The 19,062-nt window shown below is 34.4% G+C and overlaps 1 protein-coding gene across 1 annotated transcript; it reads left to right on the top strand.

The window, feature by feature from the left end:
- Nucleotides 1-8,650: 8,650 nt before the first annotated feature.
- On the top strand, nucleotides 8,651-10,134 carry LOC120078516 (polygalacturonase-like). The gene is made up of 4 exons (XM_039032786.2): nucleotides 8,651-9,079; nucleotides 9,161-9,450; nucleotides 9,575-9,803; nucleotides 9,916-10,134. The coding sequence occupies exons 1-4, from the start codon at nucleotides 8,681-8,683 to the stop codon at nucleotides 10,132-10,134; spliced, it is 1,137 nt and encodes a 378-aa protein (XP_038888714.2). The 5' UTR covers nucleotides 8,651-8,680.
- Nucleotides 10,135-19,062: the final 8,928 nt, after the last annotated feature.

Genomic DNA, 19,062 nt, shown 5'->3' with positions numbered 1-19,062 from the left:
AACATAAAACAGTAAAATCATTTCTCAAATCAAAGTACTGTATTGTTGGTAAAATAATCCCAACAACAACTACTAGTCCAGAGAGAACCCTTTTGCTCAATCTCTGACTTTATTCACCTGTGGTAAGTACCTTCACACATTAGGTACTACTGCTCAGATACTTCTCCTTGTACTTTAGTATCGAGCTACTAGGATACCTTCTCCAACGTACTTCAGTATCTCGTTGGCTCAGATACTTCTCCTTGTACTTCAGTATCGAGCTACTAGGATACCTTCTCCAACATACATCGCTCAGAAGCTTGCTCGACCGTTCAATGCATAGGCGAGGCATGTGTATGACGTTCGAATCAGACAAAGCAAGGTTAACGCATAGGCGCTCTCGTTCTTTCTGATCTCGGTAGTGTCGCTCTCTCCCACTTTCTCGCTAGTCTCGCTCTCTCCAGCAATCTCGCTGGTCTTGCTCTCTCCAATCGCGCTCTCCCTCTCACTCTCTCCAGCTTTAACTTTTCTCTCCACTCTCGCTCTCTCCAGCTTTCTCGCTGGTCTCGCTCTCTCCCATCTTCTATCCAATCTCGCTCTCTCCCATTTTCTCTCCAATCTTGCTGGTCTCGATCTCAATGATCTTACTCTCAACGATCTCGCTGATCTCACTCTCAACGATCTCGCTCTTAGCTACTGCGAACATTGTTCTCCGTACACGTTTGCTCACCACTTTGTGATACTTTTACACGGATTTTCCAAATTTTTCCAAAGTAATTTCCTATATTTTCCACACTTCACATAAATTCCATATTTTTCTCAGTCCTTCAGCCATAACGCACTTCACCTAATTTCTCCATACTTAGCCGAATTTTTCCCCAAATTTTCCAAACTTAATTTCCATATTATTCCACATTAGTTCAACCTACTTATTATTTTTCCCCAACTTTCCCAACTCAATTCCAGTTTTTTTTTTCTTTTCAAATCTCCATTCCTTCTTTCACCAATCACACTAACTGTTTTCAACAACCTATTTATTATACAAATTCCATTACAATTTTACCAATTAAAGCTCAACTTAAATTATTCAAGGAAAATCTATTTAACACTTAGAAATTTCCTTCCCCCTTAACTTAGGATTTAACTTTTACTTAGTTAATTCCTTTTATCACTTGCTTAAGTAAGGAAAATAGAAATCCGGGTTTCACAAACATTTTGAAGAAAGTAAGAAAACAACAGAAGTGTTCTGTGTGTTTGTTTTGAGTTTTGAGATCATTCTCAATCTTTCCTCCTCTACATTAAGTTCTCTCTCAAATCTAGAATATCCAGAGCCCATCGCTCCTGGGTTCTCACCCTGAGAATACCGATGAAACATTTGTGGTAGTGTTTGTTTGTGTTCGAGGTTATTCTTGAAGAAAGTCTTCAAGGAGTTCGTGAACTTTTTGAGGAAAAACTGAAGAAAGGTCTTTAAATGTGAGGTTTCTAAAACCCTTTTCTTTAGCATGATGTAATTTATAATTAAATGCATATATTGTTTCACGTTTACTGTTAAATTTTAACTCAATGAAAGTCTTCAAGGAGTTCGTGAATTGGTTGATCCGCTTCCGTTCAACGTTCTCTCCCTAAAGAGTTCCTTCAATTGGTAATAGAGCCAGGTTGTAGGTTTCTGATTCCAAATTCCATTCATTTTATTGAATCGATTTTACAGTAATGGTGGGTTTAATAATCTGCATTCTATTTCATGCAATGAATGGTTGTGGATGTAATTTGTTGATGGATGTTTTATTGGGATTGGTGTCCTAATTCTCCCGAAGTCTCGTAGTTTGTAATATATATACATTGTTATGAATAAACTAAGATATATTTTATCTGGCATTTACTCATATCCAATAAACAAAGCTCCATGGTTATCGTATGTAAACTTAAGAATATATATGAGATACAAAAGTTGATCATGCTTTAAGTGATAACCTAAATAAGTCTGTAGTATAAGGATTAAGGAGGGATTCCTGATCCTGGTGACACTACGGATACGACCCGCTTTGAAGAGGTTTGAAGTGTTGTGAACTACTACAAATGGTAGATCCTGACCATTTATGTGGAGACATGTGAACGAGGGTGTCTTATACAAAGAGCTTGTATAAGACCGAACCACGAGATGAATCATCTCTCACCTAAACGATAATAGCTGTTGATACTGTTGATACTGGAGACGTACATCTCACCTAAACGACCATAGCTAACATGACCTCAATCCTGAGTGTTTTGAGAACTCCTGCCTTTGAGGGCGGTCATTTTATTAGTATGGGTGAGAGTGGCCGATTGCCAACTCAACGTGTCTACCTTTTTGGGGACTTATCTAATTTAGGAGCTGGGAACTCAGTTACACAAGATGGAATTCACTCCTTCCACGAAGCAGGGGTAAGTAGATAGACTACTCCCTTAATGGTTGATTCCGAGGCTTGAGAAGTTAGATGTAACTATAGGGGCATAATGGTTATTGGCCCAGCTGTACTTATGAGCGATCTGTGAAGGGTTATCGCACTGTTGATTGGTTGATATGAACACATAATACATCTGTAGTAAGGAGAGTTCAACTATCGGTCTTTAGTGGAGTGGCTGGCAGTTAATAGATGGTGGATTTCGTGACTAAAGAGTTTAGTCAGTTATTCACGTACCGTTGGAGCTTCGAGCTACAGGTCCATAAGGTCCCCTTGGTAGCTCAATGGTTTCAAGTTGAGGATCAGTTCTTGGTGTTGATTTGAAATGTTCAAAATGACAAGAGGTAATTCGATTATATATGATAAAATTGGTGTGATGTATGAGATACATCTTGTGGAGGATTAATGTAAATGAGATTTACATTAAGGACCATGAAAAAGAAAAATAGCTATGTTTATATGTTTCATGAGATGAAATATTAAAACTATAGGTTATAAATATAGTATTGTGAGTTGGTTATCATATATATTTATAATGATATTAATTATTAGATAATTATCTTTTTTTTCTCTAATAACCAATTGATTGGGAGGTTATTGGTGGTTTCATGGTAACCGTGAGATAAAAGGAAAAATGTTTTCCTAAATTTAATAGTTGATGATTTGAGAGTTTCTATTCTCGGAAATTACTCACGGTGGTTGTCAAATGAATAGAATTCACTAAACGATAGTTGAAGAGAGATTAGACGATCGTGGAGTGACTCTACACGATAGTCACTCAGCTGGCTGATTAGCTAAACGACCACGAAGCATTTGCTAAACGATCGCATAGCTTCTATTAAACGATTAGGCATTGTCTATACGATAGACTTATCTCCCACTTACTCAATCGTTTACATGATTGTTTCTCTGGTCTCTTCCTCTAACAAGTCCACACAGAGCCCACACTTTTGGATTCTCACACCGAGAATACCAAGGTAGCCATTGTGGTGGTGTTTTACTCAACTCGACATAGTCGAGGTTTCTGGAGGCTGTTCACTGTGTTCGTGGTCTTGGAGTTCGTTGAGTTCGTGGTTGTTGTGATCGTGCAGTGTAGCGGTCATAGTGTTCGAGCGTTTGGGTTTGAAGTCTTGCTGATTGTTCGAGCGTTCATGATCAAAGGTGTTGAAGATGAATCTTCAAAGGTATGCTAATTTTATCTCTTGATCTTATAGGAAAACATGTTGTAATTTCGTATGTTGCATAGCCTGTATGTTTCTGTTTCTTGTACTGTAATTGTTGTTTTTCAAATAGATTGAAATTTGGAATGATCATTTCGCTGCTCATGGAAATCTTCATGTTCGATTTCCTTCATGTTTCAGGATAGAACTCTCTGTTTTAAGGTTTCCTTTAATTTACAAATTTGGTTTGTAAAGGCCCCTGCGTTTTTGGACACTAATCTTGCTTTTGAATATGTATTTTGTAAGATTGCTCAGTTCCTTGCTACACGATCGTGCAATCTTTCCTACAAGATCGCTCAATTGCTTGCTACACGATCAGCTGCAAGAAGGTTCATTGAAGAGCGGTTCGGTTCGAGTGGTTCAAGGTCCAGTTGACCTGTTTCGAACCGGATGACTCAAAATTATGTAATAGATAGCCTTTTATTTTCTTCTTTTAGAGGTCCTATCCCGGTCCATCAACTGTTAGTAAATATACCTACGATATATGTTTTATATTATATGTCATAATGTATGTCATATAGCTTTAAAACCCACCATATGTTATGTATTTATATTCATGTATCATTTTATATTATAAGTGTGATAATATATTAATAGAGACAGTTGCAAATATAGACATTAGACTCAAAGTATTAGTAGATATAGCATAATGTAAAAAAAAAATTGCAAATATGGTCAAATTTAAATAGTCTATCAGTGATAGACCATATTATTGGTAGGAGTCTATTAGTGATAGACCATATCATTGGTAAGAGTCTATCAACGATAGAAGTCTATCACTGATAGACTTGGGAGTCTATCAACAATAGAAGTCTATCACTGATAGATTTGTCAATATTTGCAATTTCTTTTAAACGATGTTATACACTTGGTTATTATTCCTAAAAAATCTATCAATTGCAATTATCCATATGAATATGCATGATTTAAATTACATAAAGCATGCTCATGCATCATATAGTATAGATGTTATAGTATATGTATGCATGCATTATAGCATATCCATGCATCATTTATATTATAATTGTTATAATATATGATTGAATGAATGTATGGAAAGTATGCTATAGCATGATTCATTACTTAGTTATATAATTGCTATAGGATAGGTGGCCGTGAAGTACCCACCCTAACTTGCCTGCCATACTAGTAGGGTTCCAAGTAACATCATAGTTCAACTTCCAAGTGTTTATTTGCAAAGGGTGTCAGCCAAAAGCGAACAACGATGGGGAATGGGGAGTGAAAGGGAGTCAGAATCAACTTTCACTCCTTTGCACATTCACTTATTTTTGGCTTTCAAAATCTACCATGCAATAACTACCATTTTGCCCACCTCCTCAAGGGAACCACGCCCAAGGATCTAAGTCTAATGATCTTGGTTACTCCACCACGTCCTATCATCACAAAGAGTATCAACATTGGTAGAAAAAACAAGGCTAAATTTCCTCGACACCTAACATTTTCACATTAAATGAGTAGGATTTTCTAGGTGATAGATTCAAAAGAATGATGCACTACTCTAGAGCCAATCATCATCCCTTCAAAATTTAGAGCTTCAAGTTGGACAGACAACTGTAGAGTTGAAAACTAGACCCTACTACACACTACTGAGCAATACTGAGGTCCCTAAACATCCTGGGCATAATGCTAAGGAACAATGTCAAGTAATGACATTAAGAAGTGAGAAGACTTCAAACCCAGTAGGCTAGTACTCTAGAAGTTAAGAACAAGGCCCAAACACCTAGCCACAGACAGTACAGTTCATGCAGATAACTCACAAACACAAGTGATACAAAGAAAATCAAAGATAACTACAATAGAGCCTAAAATGCTTAAGGTCGTTAAAAATGCAACAACAATTTCATAGAAGATTGAGCCTATTATGTATCCACAACTACCCTTTCCTCATCATTTAAAGAAGAAAAATGACAAAGACCGGTTTAAAAGCTTCTTAGAAATACTATGCAGTTGCACATCAACATACCTCTGATCGAGGCCTTAAAGCAAATGCTTAGTTATGTCATGTTTTTAAAAGACATTCTATCGAAGAAGTGAAGACTGGGGGAGTTTGAAGTTGTGGCGCTAACGCAAGAGTGCAACACATTTTTCAAAAAGGACATCCCTACTAAAATGAAAGATCATGGTAGTTTCAACCCTGCTTTGTTCTATTCAAAGAATAGATGTAGGCCACACTTTGTGTGACCTAGGCGTCAAATAAAAAATTTAATTATGCTATCTATCTTCAAGAAGTTGGGAATAGGGGAGGCTAGACCTACTACTGTCACTTTGCAACTCGCCAATAGGTCAATCACACATGCTTGAGGATGTATTGGTCTAAGTTGAAAAGTTTGTACTCCTAGCAAACTTTATTATTTTAGACTATGAAAGCAGATCGAGAAATATGCATAATTTTGGGATGACCCTTCCTAGCTACGAGAAGAGCTCTAATCGATGTTCACCAGGGAGAACTCATTAGTGAGAACTCATCATCACGTGAGTCTAATTCTGGCGACAGTGGACAATAGCTAACGCATGGGATCCAAACGACGCTTCGACCTGATCATTTGATCTATTATCGACATGTTATAACAAAATATTAAAAATAATAAATAAAGTGTTAACTTAATAATAATAACCAAACAATTGATGACAAATAAAAATAAATTGATAATAGAATGTATCAATGACAAACGGATAAAGTAGTCTATCAATTATAAACGTTGAAATGTTCTTTATTGGCAATAAACATAAAAAATAATCCACCAAAAATGTAAAAATGGTTGCTAATATGTATAACAATAGTCTACTAGGTAATAAAAATAATAATCACTAAATGATATATTAATGATGTATCGATAATATACATAAAGAATTACTAATCAACAAATGAACACAAAAATGATCAACAAACTATTTATTGTATGATATAAATAATATATCATTGGTAAACCTCAAAAATTTAAAAATTTGTCATATTTGTAAACTATTTATTTGTATAAATATTAACAAATATGATAACCACTTTTACTACCCATTACAAATACTCAAAAAAAAAAAAAAAATTATAGTAGAGGGTCCTTATAAATGAAGTATGAAGTTAGAAACACATTTTGCCCCTAAACTGCGTGAAAGTAACAATTTAGTCTCTAATTTAACAAGTTGGTAACGATTTAGTAATTATACTTTCAAATTTATAATAATCTAGTCTTTAAATTTTAATAAATAATAATTTAGTCTATGTATTTTATAATTTATATGATTTAGTGTCTATCAATGAAAAATATTATTAGGATTTAATAAATTTTGTTATGGATGTGGGTCAATAAATCGAAAAAAAATCAAAGTTATACATAAATTAAGAATATTAAGTTGTTATGTTACAAAAATTAACACTCATGGTGCGGTTTTTTTTATGATAAAGATTAAATTGTTAAATATTTCAAAATATATAGACTAAATTGTAATTTAATTAAAGTTTTGAAACTAAAAAGTTCTCGACTTGATCGTTAAGAGATTAAGTTGATTATTTGGCGGCTCATGATTTGAAGTAAAATGTGAGAAATCTGCGGTGCATGTAACACCCTGCCAGTGATTCAAAAATGCTGTATTCTCAGATACATGCAATAATTAATATCCATTTAGTGTTGTTATTTAATTAATATTTAATTAATTTTTCAAAAAATAAAATAAATTAAATTAATATTTAATTAAAACACACCGTGGCATTAGGCTGCCTTGGACTTGCAAAATAAGATAAAACCGTTGTTTTACGTTAATACTAATTTACTTAATATTTAAGTCCCAAACCCATTTTGATATCATATATTATTTATATATATACTTTATTCCAAAAAAGGAATTAAAATTTTAATTACACAATGATAATGACTCTCATACTTCTCTTTAAACTTTAAGAAAAATATTTCAACTTTTAATTTTTTTTTTGGGTGAGAATACAATATTGAAACTCGTTGAACTAAGACCATGTTTAGTTTAGTCCAATGGTAATAAATCAACGGTAATTTAAAAAATAGGTCCCATTCGATTATATTTAGTGTTGTTTACTATTATACATCCGTACTGATACATGGGACCTACGTCTAAATCTATAAACAAAAAACGAAAACCAATTGATGCGCAGAGAGTGATCAATCCGATTGCGTCGTATCATTACCGTTATTATTACGGTTATGATTATGGTTGGTTAAGATTATTGTTATTGTTTCAAAAAAAAAAAAACTATGAATTTTGACACGTTTACCGTTATCGTTACCATTACAGTTACAGTTTGACCCTCAAAGTTAAAGAGAACTATTATGATGTAAATTTGACAAAATTCGCAATTTTAGGTAAACGCGGTCATAAGCAATCAAATTACATTTGCGATTCAGGCTCACTACGATTGATCTATTAATAAAATTTGATTACGATTACATCAATTCTCATTCTAAATCGGTAAACATGGGCTAAATTCAAATTAACACGCTAAATCTAAATATGGGAATAATATTTATCACTTAGAAATGGGTAAAATATATACAGAATACAATTATTGTTTTATCATATGATTATACTATATGACAATAATCGACTTATTATTACAGTTGTGGAGTCCAATAGTAATTGATAAATTTTATTTCCTAAACAAAATTCTCTACACTAGTTTCCAAGATTTTTTAATTAATTAAAAAATAGGTTACAATAATTAGTCAAACTTCCTTATTCTTATTGTTTAAGCCACTCAGTTTCCTTGGTCGCCTTCTCTTTGATCATCAAAATTAAAAATGAGGCGGCAACACAATCCTATCCTATTAATTATTCCATATTTATATTTTGTTGATCCTATAAATACCATTAGACAATTTCTTTATTTCACAAAATCATAACTCTAATCTACCTTCTCATCCTTCTTTTCTCTTATAGTCACAAAATTAAGCATTTCTTGAAAAACTAGCTAAAGAAAAATTGATTGAGATGAAGATTACCCTACTTAAGAAGAAGAGTAGTAGTTTGATTCCATTCATTGTGTTAGTGACATTAATGAATTTGAGTGTTTTTGGTAATGCATGGTCTTACAATGTTGTTAGCTTTGGAGCCAAAGGTGATGGAAGAACCGACTCAACACAAGCATTCCAAAGGACATGGTCTAATGCTTGTGCCTCCACAAAACCAGTCACTATTTATGTCCCACGAGGTAGATATTACCTTCAAAGTGGAACTTTCGATGGACCCTGTAATAATAATGCAATCTTTATCCGCATTGATGGCACTTTGGTGGCTCCTTCCGATTTTCGAGTTATTGGAAACTCTGCAGCTTGGATCCTGTTTAGGCACATCGATGGAGTTACTATCTCAGGTGGTAATCTCGATGGGAAGGGAGCTGCCTTATGGGCTTGCAAGAATTCTTCTACTAGCACTACTTGCCCAACTGGTGCCACGGTATGCAAATTAAAACCATAATTCTTCTAAAATTATTATATTTTCTTTATTAACGGCTAGTTTTTTCTCTTACACGTGCAGACTCTAGAATTCTCCAACTCCAAAAATGTAGTGGTCAGTGCATTGACATCACTCAATAGCCAAATGTTCCATATAGTCATCAATGGTTGCCAAAATGTCTTGATGAAAGGCCTTAAGGTCTTGGCCTCCGGCAATAGTCCCAACACAGATGGAATTCATGTGCAATTGTCTTCTGATGTGACCATATTGAACTCCAAGATAGGCACCGGAGATGACTGCATTTCTATTGGTCCTGGCACTTCCAACTTATGGATTGAAAATATCGTCTGTGGACCTGGTCATGGAATAAGGTAAACTTTTTTGAATTATCATGGAAATATATATAACTAGTTTTTCATAGGAAGAAAATTATAAGGTGAATAAATTCTTAATCATAAATGACTATGCAATAATTTGATTGGTTATAATTTGCAGTATTGGGAGTCTAGCAAAGGATTTACAAGAACCTGGGGTCCAAAATATTACCGTGAAGAATGTTGTATTTTCACGGACTCAAAATGGGGTAAGAATCAAAGCGTGGGGCAAGCCCAGCAATGGATTTGCTAGGAACATTCTTTTCCAACATATTGTAATGGACAATGTCCAAAATCCAATTGTTATAGATCAAAATTATTGTCCAAGCCACAAAGGTTGTCCAGGAAAGGTATGAATTAATATTTAATCAATTTAATATGCTCTATCAATCATCATATAAAGAATTTGACTACTTATGTTCTAAGCTTTGTTTTTTAATTTCTTATTCTACCATATTGTAGGCTTCTGGGGTTAAAATTAACGACGTAACATACCAAGACATCCATGGAACATCAGCTACCGAAATTGCAATAAAGTTCGATTGTAGTCCAACAAATCCATGTGTCCGAATAAAGTTGGAAGATGTAAGGCTTACCTATATGAATCAGACAGCGCAAGCTACATGCAATAATGTAGGAGGGATTGTAGCAGGTCTTGTTCAACCCACTAGTTGCTTCTAAGGGAAACAACTACAAATATTGGATTTGCATGTGTTTGGATTTTTTTTTTTTTTTTTTTTTGGCTTGCATACACAAAATATTTATGTTATGAGTGAAAATTGTATTTATATTTGTATCATGGAAAATTTATTTATTTTTATTAAATATATTGTTATTTTGAAAACCCTATTTGAACATGCAATGGAAAACTATTACCAATTGGAATCTCAAAATTGCTATAAAATTCAAGATATAAAAGAACTTTGTCCCTAATACTTGTCTTCATAGAACAATCTTTCCGTCGGAGAAGAAAAATCTGTTACAATAACCATTTTACAAGCTACAGAAAAGATTTAAAGTTTTTAAGAAATATATAAAAGTGTTTCCATAGTTCTTTTTTAGTATAACAATTGTGGAGATGGGAGATCAAATCTCTAATCTCAAAAAATGGAGTTCATGTCAATTATTGTTCAGCTAATTATGCTCACTTTGACATTTCATGATTATAAAGTATATACTTCTATTGACATTGGTAAATTTTACAAAAAGTCTGCATTTATTATATGGTTACTCAAGTTATAAAGCATCTAAACATGTTAAATTTTTTTGTAACCACTAAATATACTTTTCTACCTCGAGTATCATCTTTTCAGATGATTTCTTTACACGGAATGCTAGTTCGTAGGCCTAATACTGTGGCCCATCACATTTTTCAGGGCAATACTGTGAAGGGATTGATTGAATCCCAAGCAGAAGCGTGTGAACGTCGTAGAATTTTTAATTTTAATTTGAGATACAATAAAAAAAAATACAAAGAAGAACTAAAACACAGGATAAACATTCTTAATCAACATGCTAAACAAGACAAATGAAGATATTCTACTTACCCTTGTAGAATTCACAACCTTCACAAATCCTTTCCCAATCTCACGAATGATAATGATCCTTCCTCGGTCTCACCAAGAAAACGCAACAACAGAGGAGGGCACTACCACGTGGGCTTCCTCATACCGTAGCGGAGTTGTAGGCTCGCTATTAATGAATTTTGGAGAAAGGGAGAAGCCAGAGAACTTTTCTCAAAGAGCCTTTTTTTCACAGAGAGAAAATCTGAGGTAGAAAAAGTAGGAGGAAGAAGATGACCCTACTTTATCAAAATGTGAAAACTCCTTCATGTAAAAGTGGGGGTTTTGAGAGATTAATGAGGAGGAAGTTATAAAAACTAACTTCCCCTAATTATTTTTTAAAAAAATAAAATAAATAAAATTTTAAATTTTAAATAAAATAAAATATAATAACTAACTTTATTATATATTAATAAAACTATATGGTATACCAATCACATATAACATATGACCTATAGTTTATATTATATCACATATAGTATAACCTTATTAATCTCTAATATAACCTCTAAAATTAATATGAATCACTTCATATTAATTTTGACTTATAGTTTTTATATGAATCATATTCATAATTAATATTTGAATCAAATTCAAATATTTATTTCTCCCATAAAAAAAATATATTATAATATATAATATATCTTATATAATTAATTCCCTTTAATTAATTTAAACAATTCAAATTAATCCTATAATGGATCATATATATTATATTAATTATATCTCACATAATTAATTAGTTCCCTTATTAATTTGAACAATTTAAATTAATCTAAAATTCATTCGATTCTTATTAGTCCTAATTGAACTAACGAGGGGACCTTATGGACGTATAGATTGAAGCTTCAATGATACTTGATTAATTAATTAAACTCTTTAATTAAATTAATCAATTTTCATTAACTATCAGCCACTCCACTAAAGACCGACAGCTACACTCTTCGAACAATAGATATATTTTTATGTTCATTGGATATAACCAATCAACAATGTATTGACCATCTATTAACAATAGATATATTTGTACTTGCTTTTTCATGTATTATACATTCGTCTCCCGAGGCATTAGGACAAGTGCGAGATTGATGGGATTGGTGTCATAAATCTCCTGGAGTCTCGTAGTTTGTAAACATTGTACACATTGTTATGAATAAAATAAGAGCTATTTTATTTGCATCCAATAAACAAAGATCCATGGTTATTGTATGTAAACTTAAGCATGTATATGAGATATACAAGTGGATCATGCCTTAAGTAATAACTTAAAACGTCTGTAGTATAAGGATCATTCCGGGTCTTGAACATAGTCTCCACATGAATGATAAGGATCATATCATTTGTAGCACTTTACAACACTTGTAACAACTACAAAGTGGGTCATATCCGTAGTGTCACTAGGATAAGGTACCCAGCCTTATCCATCTATTACAAATCGTTTAGATTATTACTTAAACATGATCCACTTGTATGTCTCCACATACATGTTTAAGTTACATAAAATAACCTAAGATCTTAGTTTATTGGATTGAGTAAATGCACATAAAATAACAATTATTTTATTGATAACAATTTGTTTACGAAGGTTTACAGACTACCAAAGTAAAGAGAGATTTAGGACACCAATCCCAACATATTGTTCACTCCTTCTGTGCTTAAGTTCTTTTGTGCATTGAGGACAATGCTATATTTTAAGTTTGGGATATAGGAAGTATTGTGTCTTTCTGTGTCTTTGTGTGATCCTACTATGCATGTTAATTTGAAAAATATGAATTATGCATGCTAATGAAGTTCTTGAACGACTAGAATTTGATAATTTTTTTTCGATTTGAGTATAAAATATGATTTGATGAGAGAAATTCTATGAGTATGTTGAGGACTATGATTATCTATGAGTTATTCGAAATTGCATGTTAGATGATCTACTGCAGAAATAGGGTAGCATAATCTTGAGTTAAGCTATATTTAAGGTCATCTTTGATTCCTTTTCATATTTGAGCATGTAGCCATGTTTGTTTAAGTTTCTAATGGTGAAGCATGAGTTTACTTGAACATTTGCTTCCAAACATTTCGAGGAGCATGGCAAGGGGAAGGGGACACTCCTCCATCAGGACAAAATGAAGGTCATCGATGATCATAATAGTATTGATTTTGTTTTTCCAACTAGCGTAGTTTTCACCCATTAATTTATTGACGGCTAGTAAACTTAGAGTAGCAGTAGCCATTTTAAGACTTTGCTGATAAAGAACAAACTTATTTTAGTCTACTTGCATTAAATCACTTTTTAGAAAACCAATCAATTTTTTAGCAAAATAGTCTAGTGTACCCTAAGTGACATTTATTTTGAAATGATGCTTCAGTGAGGCAGGACAAAAGCCACCATAGGGTGATAAAGTGCCCCTTCACTGAAATGAGACATTCTCAACCATTAGACAGAAACAACTTCTTGCCACTGTAACTAATAGTCACTATTATTTGGTCCAGAATTTGTTAACATCTTTAACAATTTTGTGTAAGTGTAATCCCTCATTTTAGGTTCTAGAGTTCTACCCCAATGAGCCACAGGTAGGGAAACGTTGATTGGAACATGAAACTAAAGCAACCCTATCCATTTTTGGAGATCAAATAAAGCGTCATGCAATACAACCATCTTTTAGGGTACCCACGATGCCTCGAGGCATTACATGAAACTTTATTCAACCTAATGAGAGAGACCAAGAGATGTGTTGTCACACGTCCTGCTCCCACTTACTATAAACATTCCTTGATATTGACCTACCTAAATGCCACCCGTAAGGGTGTTGGGATTGGTATCCTAATTCCCTAGGAGTCTCGTAGTTTGTAAATATTGTACACATTGTTATGAATAAAATAAAAGTTATTTTATTTTCATTTACTCATATCCAATAAACAAAGATCCATGATTATTGTATGTAAACTTAAGCATGTATGTGAGATATACAAGTGAATCATGCCTTAAGTAATAACCTAAAAGGTCTGTAGTATAAGAATAAAGAAGGGATACCTTATCCTTGTGACATTACGGATACGGCCCGCTTTGTAGAGTTACAAATGTCGTGAACTACTACAGATGGTCTGATCCTGACCATTCATGTAGAGACATGTGAGCGGGGGTGTCCTATACAAAGAGTTTGTATAAGATCGGATCACGAGATGTTTTGTTTCTTTATATAATATCGTTGATACTTGAGACTTACATCTCACCTAAACAACCATAGGTGACATGACCTTAATCTTGAGTGTTTTCGGAACTCTTGCCTTTGAGGGCAGTCCTTTGATTAGTATGGGTGAGAGTGGCTAGATTGCAAACTCAACGAGCCTAATCTTTTGAGGATTTTTCTGATTAGGGAGCTGGGAACTCAGTTACACAAGATGGAATTCACTTCTTTCCTAAAGCAAGGGTAAGTAGATAGATTGCTCCCTCAAGGGTTGATTCCGGGTCTTAAACATAGTGGCCATATCCTCTCTTTAGAATAAAGGACTCAGTCATAAAAGGACTATGACTTATGTCCATTAGAGGGATTAGTGATACTTAAGAAGTTAGATGTAACTACAGAGGCAAAACGGTAAATTGGCCCAACTGTACTTACGAGCGATCTGTGAAGGGTTATCGCATTTTTTTATTGGTTGATATGGACACAGAAATATATCTGTAGTGAGAAAAGTGCAACTGTCGACCTTTAGTGGAGTGCCTAACAATTAATGGATGGTGGATCCCGTGACTAAAGAGTTTAATCAGTTATTCACGTACCGTTGGAACTTCAAGCTACAGGTCCATAAGATCCTCTTGGTAGCTCAATGGATTCAAGTTGAGAATTAGTTCTTAGGGTTGATTTGAAATGTTCAAATTGACAAGAGGAAATTCAATTATATATGATATAATTGGTGTGAAGTATAGGATACATCAAGTGGAGGATTAATGTAAATATGATTTACATTAAATACCATAAAATAGAAAAAGAACTATGATTTATATGTTTCATGAGATGAAATATTAAAACTATAGGTTATAAATATAATATGGTAAGTTGGCTATCATATTTATTTATAATAATATTAATTATTTGATAATTATCTATTTTTCTCTAATAACCAATTGTGTGAGAGGTTATTGTAGTTTTATGGTAACTATGAGATAAAACGAAAAAGGTTTTCCTAAATTTGGAAGAGTTGCTACTTTCGGAACGTTACTCACGGAGAAAGATATCTAGTGAAATTGTTTCACTAAACGATAGCTATAGAGAGACTAAACGATCGTGCACATTAACTATACGATAGTTTATTCAACTGGTCGTAGCTAAACGATCGTGTGGCTCTGTCTATACGATAGGCTACCATCTTCTACACAATCAAGCATATCGTCTATGCGATAGACAGCATCCTATCTCCCACTTTCTTGATTGTCTACACGATTGTTGTCCTCCAGTCTCTTCCTCAAGCCGAGTCCATTCAGAGCTCACAAATCCTGGATTCTCATACCGAGAATCCAAGGTAATCATTATGGTGGTGTCCTCACTCAACTCTATTGATTTCGAGGATCTGGATGTCATTCGTTGGGTTCATGATCGTTGTGTTCGTTGTGTTAGTACTGTGCACCGATTGTTGTGTTTAAAGGCTATGTTGTTGTTCTTGGACGCTTGGAGATTGATCGAGGGTGTTTGAAGAATCTTTCTTCAAAAGTATGCATACTCTATCCCTTGATACTTTGGTAGCATGTTGTAATTTCGTGTTGCGCATGACCTATTAGTTTTTGTTCTTGTACTGTAACTGTTTATGTTCAATTTCGAATGGAATTTGGAACGATCCTTCCGCTGCTCATGGAAATCCTCATGTCTGATTTCCTTCAATTGGTATCAGAGCTAAGTTGTTCTGATATTCCAAATTTCACTTCTGTTTAGAATTTCTTTTACAGTCATGGTGGGTTTTAAGGTTTCTGTATTGCGTTCAAGTGTTAAATGCGTTTGTGATGAATGTTTACGGGAGAATTGCCTCTGTTTAAAGTTTTCTTTTGATTACAAAGTGTGAATTTGTAAAGGCCCCTGTGTTTTTGGGCATCATTAACAAGAAATCGAGTATATAATTCAAAGTGTTTGAGTTTGTTGAGTCATTCGTGATGAAGTTTCAAAGAATGGAGATGCGGATCTCATCAAGCAAGAAGACCAAAGGTTGGTCGTATTGTGTAGCCTAAAGTAAACGATAGTTGAGTTTTTACTAAACGATCATGTAGAAATGTTCTGCCCGATCATGTAGTATTTACTAAACGATGGGGTAAAGAGTTTGCTCTATCGTGTAGCGTTGGGTGTTTGATCGTGTGGACACTGGAGGTAGACGATCGTATAAAGAATTTGATGCTCATCGTTTAATAAAGGCGTGCACACTAAACGATCGTATAGTTAGCATGCTTCATCGCATAGTACATGATCACCTGGTATATGATTCCTTCGCGCTTGCTCAACGATCGTTTAGACAATTGTGCTCTACCACATCGTTGTCGTTTAGATTATCGTTTAAGGCTTGTGTTGCAAGATGCGCGCTGCACGATCGCTACCTCATGCTTTATCGCATAGTCAAGGTATACGATCATTTAGCTCAGGAAGCGTTGGTAAACAATTGAGTAAAGCGTTTACTCTTTCATGTAGGCGATCACAAGGAATTTGGTACACGATCAAAGGAGACGCATTTCTTCGCCCTGATGGTTCAAGACCCGATTTGTCTGTTTGAATTGGAGACTTTTTTCTATTTGTAGTAGTTAGCTTTAGTTTTTGGGTTTGAGGCTAATTATCCCGGTTCATCAACTTTTATTTCATATACATGAGATGTATGTTGTTTTTATGGCATAGTGTATAACATATAGATTTAAAACCCACCTTTGGTTGTGCAATTATTCATGCATTATATATTATAATTGTTATAATATAGCTTTTTGCATGATAAAATTACATGAGAGCATGCGCATGCATCATGAAATATAAGAGTTATATTTATGCATGTAGTAAGCATATTCATGCATCATCTTTATATTATAAGCGTTATAGTATAAAGGTGAATGGAAGCATGTTTGCTTGATTCATTGCTTGATAAGTGTTATATAAAAGTAGCAATGAATGAACAATGCATAGAGCATGAACTTAGGCTTGTTTATAAAAGTTATGAATGCCTTGTATGTGTTTGCTTCGCATTGTGATTGGTTTTGGTTGTTTCTGTTATAAACGTTATAATGGAAATCAGAACTAAAATTGATAAGAAATAGTTGCATACAAACTTAGTTGAACTCATGTATTAAAAGGGTTTTAAAATTAGATTGAGATAGACCTAAGTTCAAGGTTCTAATGAGATTAGATACCTAAGTTTAGTTTTTAAATCGGTTTAATAGGATTAAATTGATTGGCATAAAAGATTAAAATTGTATTAAATCTATCTAAAAGGGACCTTTTGTCTAAGGTGGGTTCTGTCTAGGCTGGGGTACTTAAGCTGATGGAAACGAAACACCCCTACCTAGGAACCTACTGATAACTGGCAGAAATGCATGTTGTCATAGTGTTAAGTTCTTAAACCATGTTGGCTTGCATTGATAAAACATGTTAAATTGCGTCCAAAAAGCATCAAATTCATAATATTGCGGTTGCATACGTTCATCGCATAGGAACAGTTAATTTTTGTATTTTTATACAGAAAATGCGTTGACGCAAGGCAGAAATTGCGATCATAGGAAATCATTGGTCGAGCACAGCATTACTGCAAGGCTTTGCGGTGATTGTGTTCGTAAAGATTTTCTCAAGAAGGATTGCCGCAACTTGGTCGGCTCAGGTGGCCGCATCTAGGTTAAAGGCATAATTAATCACGATGAAACAAAAAGCTTATGACATTCGAATCCGAATTAAGTTGACAGCCTCTAACGATAACAAATACATTCACCTTTTCGGTGACAAATATTCGGCACATCAGTCAGGAATTAAAGTCGTCCCATCTGTGCAATCATGAGAGAGAAGCCGCCTTTCACCCTGGAAGTTCTATAAATACCAAAGTCATCCTTCAGAAAAGGGGTTCAGCTGTTTTACGAGTTCACAGTTCTGTTGATAGTTTAACCTTGTTCTTAGATTTTCTTTCATTTTAAGGCAGACGCGAGAGAAGGAGGTTGTGCCGACAGATCGTTCCGGTAAGCTTAGGAGAGTGTCGGAAGCTTCAAGGACAGAAAGAGGGTCGACGCTTGCGGAAGCAGGAATATCTTTTGAACCGAATAGAGATTTACAGTGTAAAAGCCTCGGTTAGCAAGGAATTGCTACTAGGCTCTCTACCTTTATCTTCCATTGTTATTTTGTACTCAACTCATTTATCGAAATGGAATTTACTTCTCTATATCTGTTCACTCTCTGTTATTTACACATGAGTAGCTAAATCTGTTGAATGGGTTGAGAAGCATTTAGCTAGCACAACTGGGAATCCTCATTCTATGCGATTATCTTGTATTATGTATGCTTCATTCGTCCATTAGAGATACTCAAGAGGGTAGTCTAAGGACAGGATCTAGGGTTGGGAAAGTTAGGTTAGAATCTAGGCTCGGGAGAGTCAAATTAGAACGCATAATCAGGAGATTGAAGCTTAGGAATAAGCATTGTTTGCTATTAACGCATCGCATGCATCCTAGAGATAGGATATGATTGTGTGCGGTCACCTTGCCTTTATGCATCTTACATCATCGCATAGGACAAGAGTAAGGACTTAGGAATAAGCTCTATGGACACTTTTGCATTCAACACATGCGTCCTAAACTTAGGAGCATCGCATTTGCATTGGAAAATGACTTGCTATGCATGGTTGTAGCATGATCGCATAGTTTGACGCATTCCCAAGTAACGCTAGCTAAAGACCTTCTCAACCCGTTCATCCGCATACTCAGTGCATCTATCACACAATCCGACTTTTCTCAAATCCGCCGTATTTGTTTATTTTTCAGTGCCGCAAACAACAGCCTCAACAACTATTGATTTATTTGGTTACTGCAAAGTTTTCCTAAAAATTACCAATG

This window comes from Benincasa hispida, chromosome 5 (assembly GCF_027475165.1).
Source record: "Benincasa hispida cultivar pf3 chromosome 5, pf3_genome.v1.1, whole genome shotgun sequence".
Lineage (NCBI taxonomy): Eukaryota > Viridiplantae > Streptophyta > Magnoliopsida > Cucurbitales > Cucurbitaceae > Benincasa > Benincasa hispida.
The sequence above is the reverse complement of the archived record's forward strand: the minus strand, read 5'-3'. Positions and strand labels throughout refer to the sequence as shown.

Coding starts and splice junctions, on each gene's coding strand:
- LOC120078516 (XM_039032786.2), top strand. CDS start 8,681: ATGAATTTGAGTGTTTTTGGTAATGCATGGTCTTACAATGTTGTTAGC. Junction 9,080..9,160: donor CTTGCCCAACTGGTGCCACG/GTATGCAAATTA, acceptor TTACACGTGCAG/ACTCTAGAATTCTCCAACTC. Junction 9,451..9,574: donor GGACCTGGTCATGGAATAAG/GTAAACTTTTTT, acceptor TATAATTTGCAG/TATTGGGAGTCTAGCAAAGG.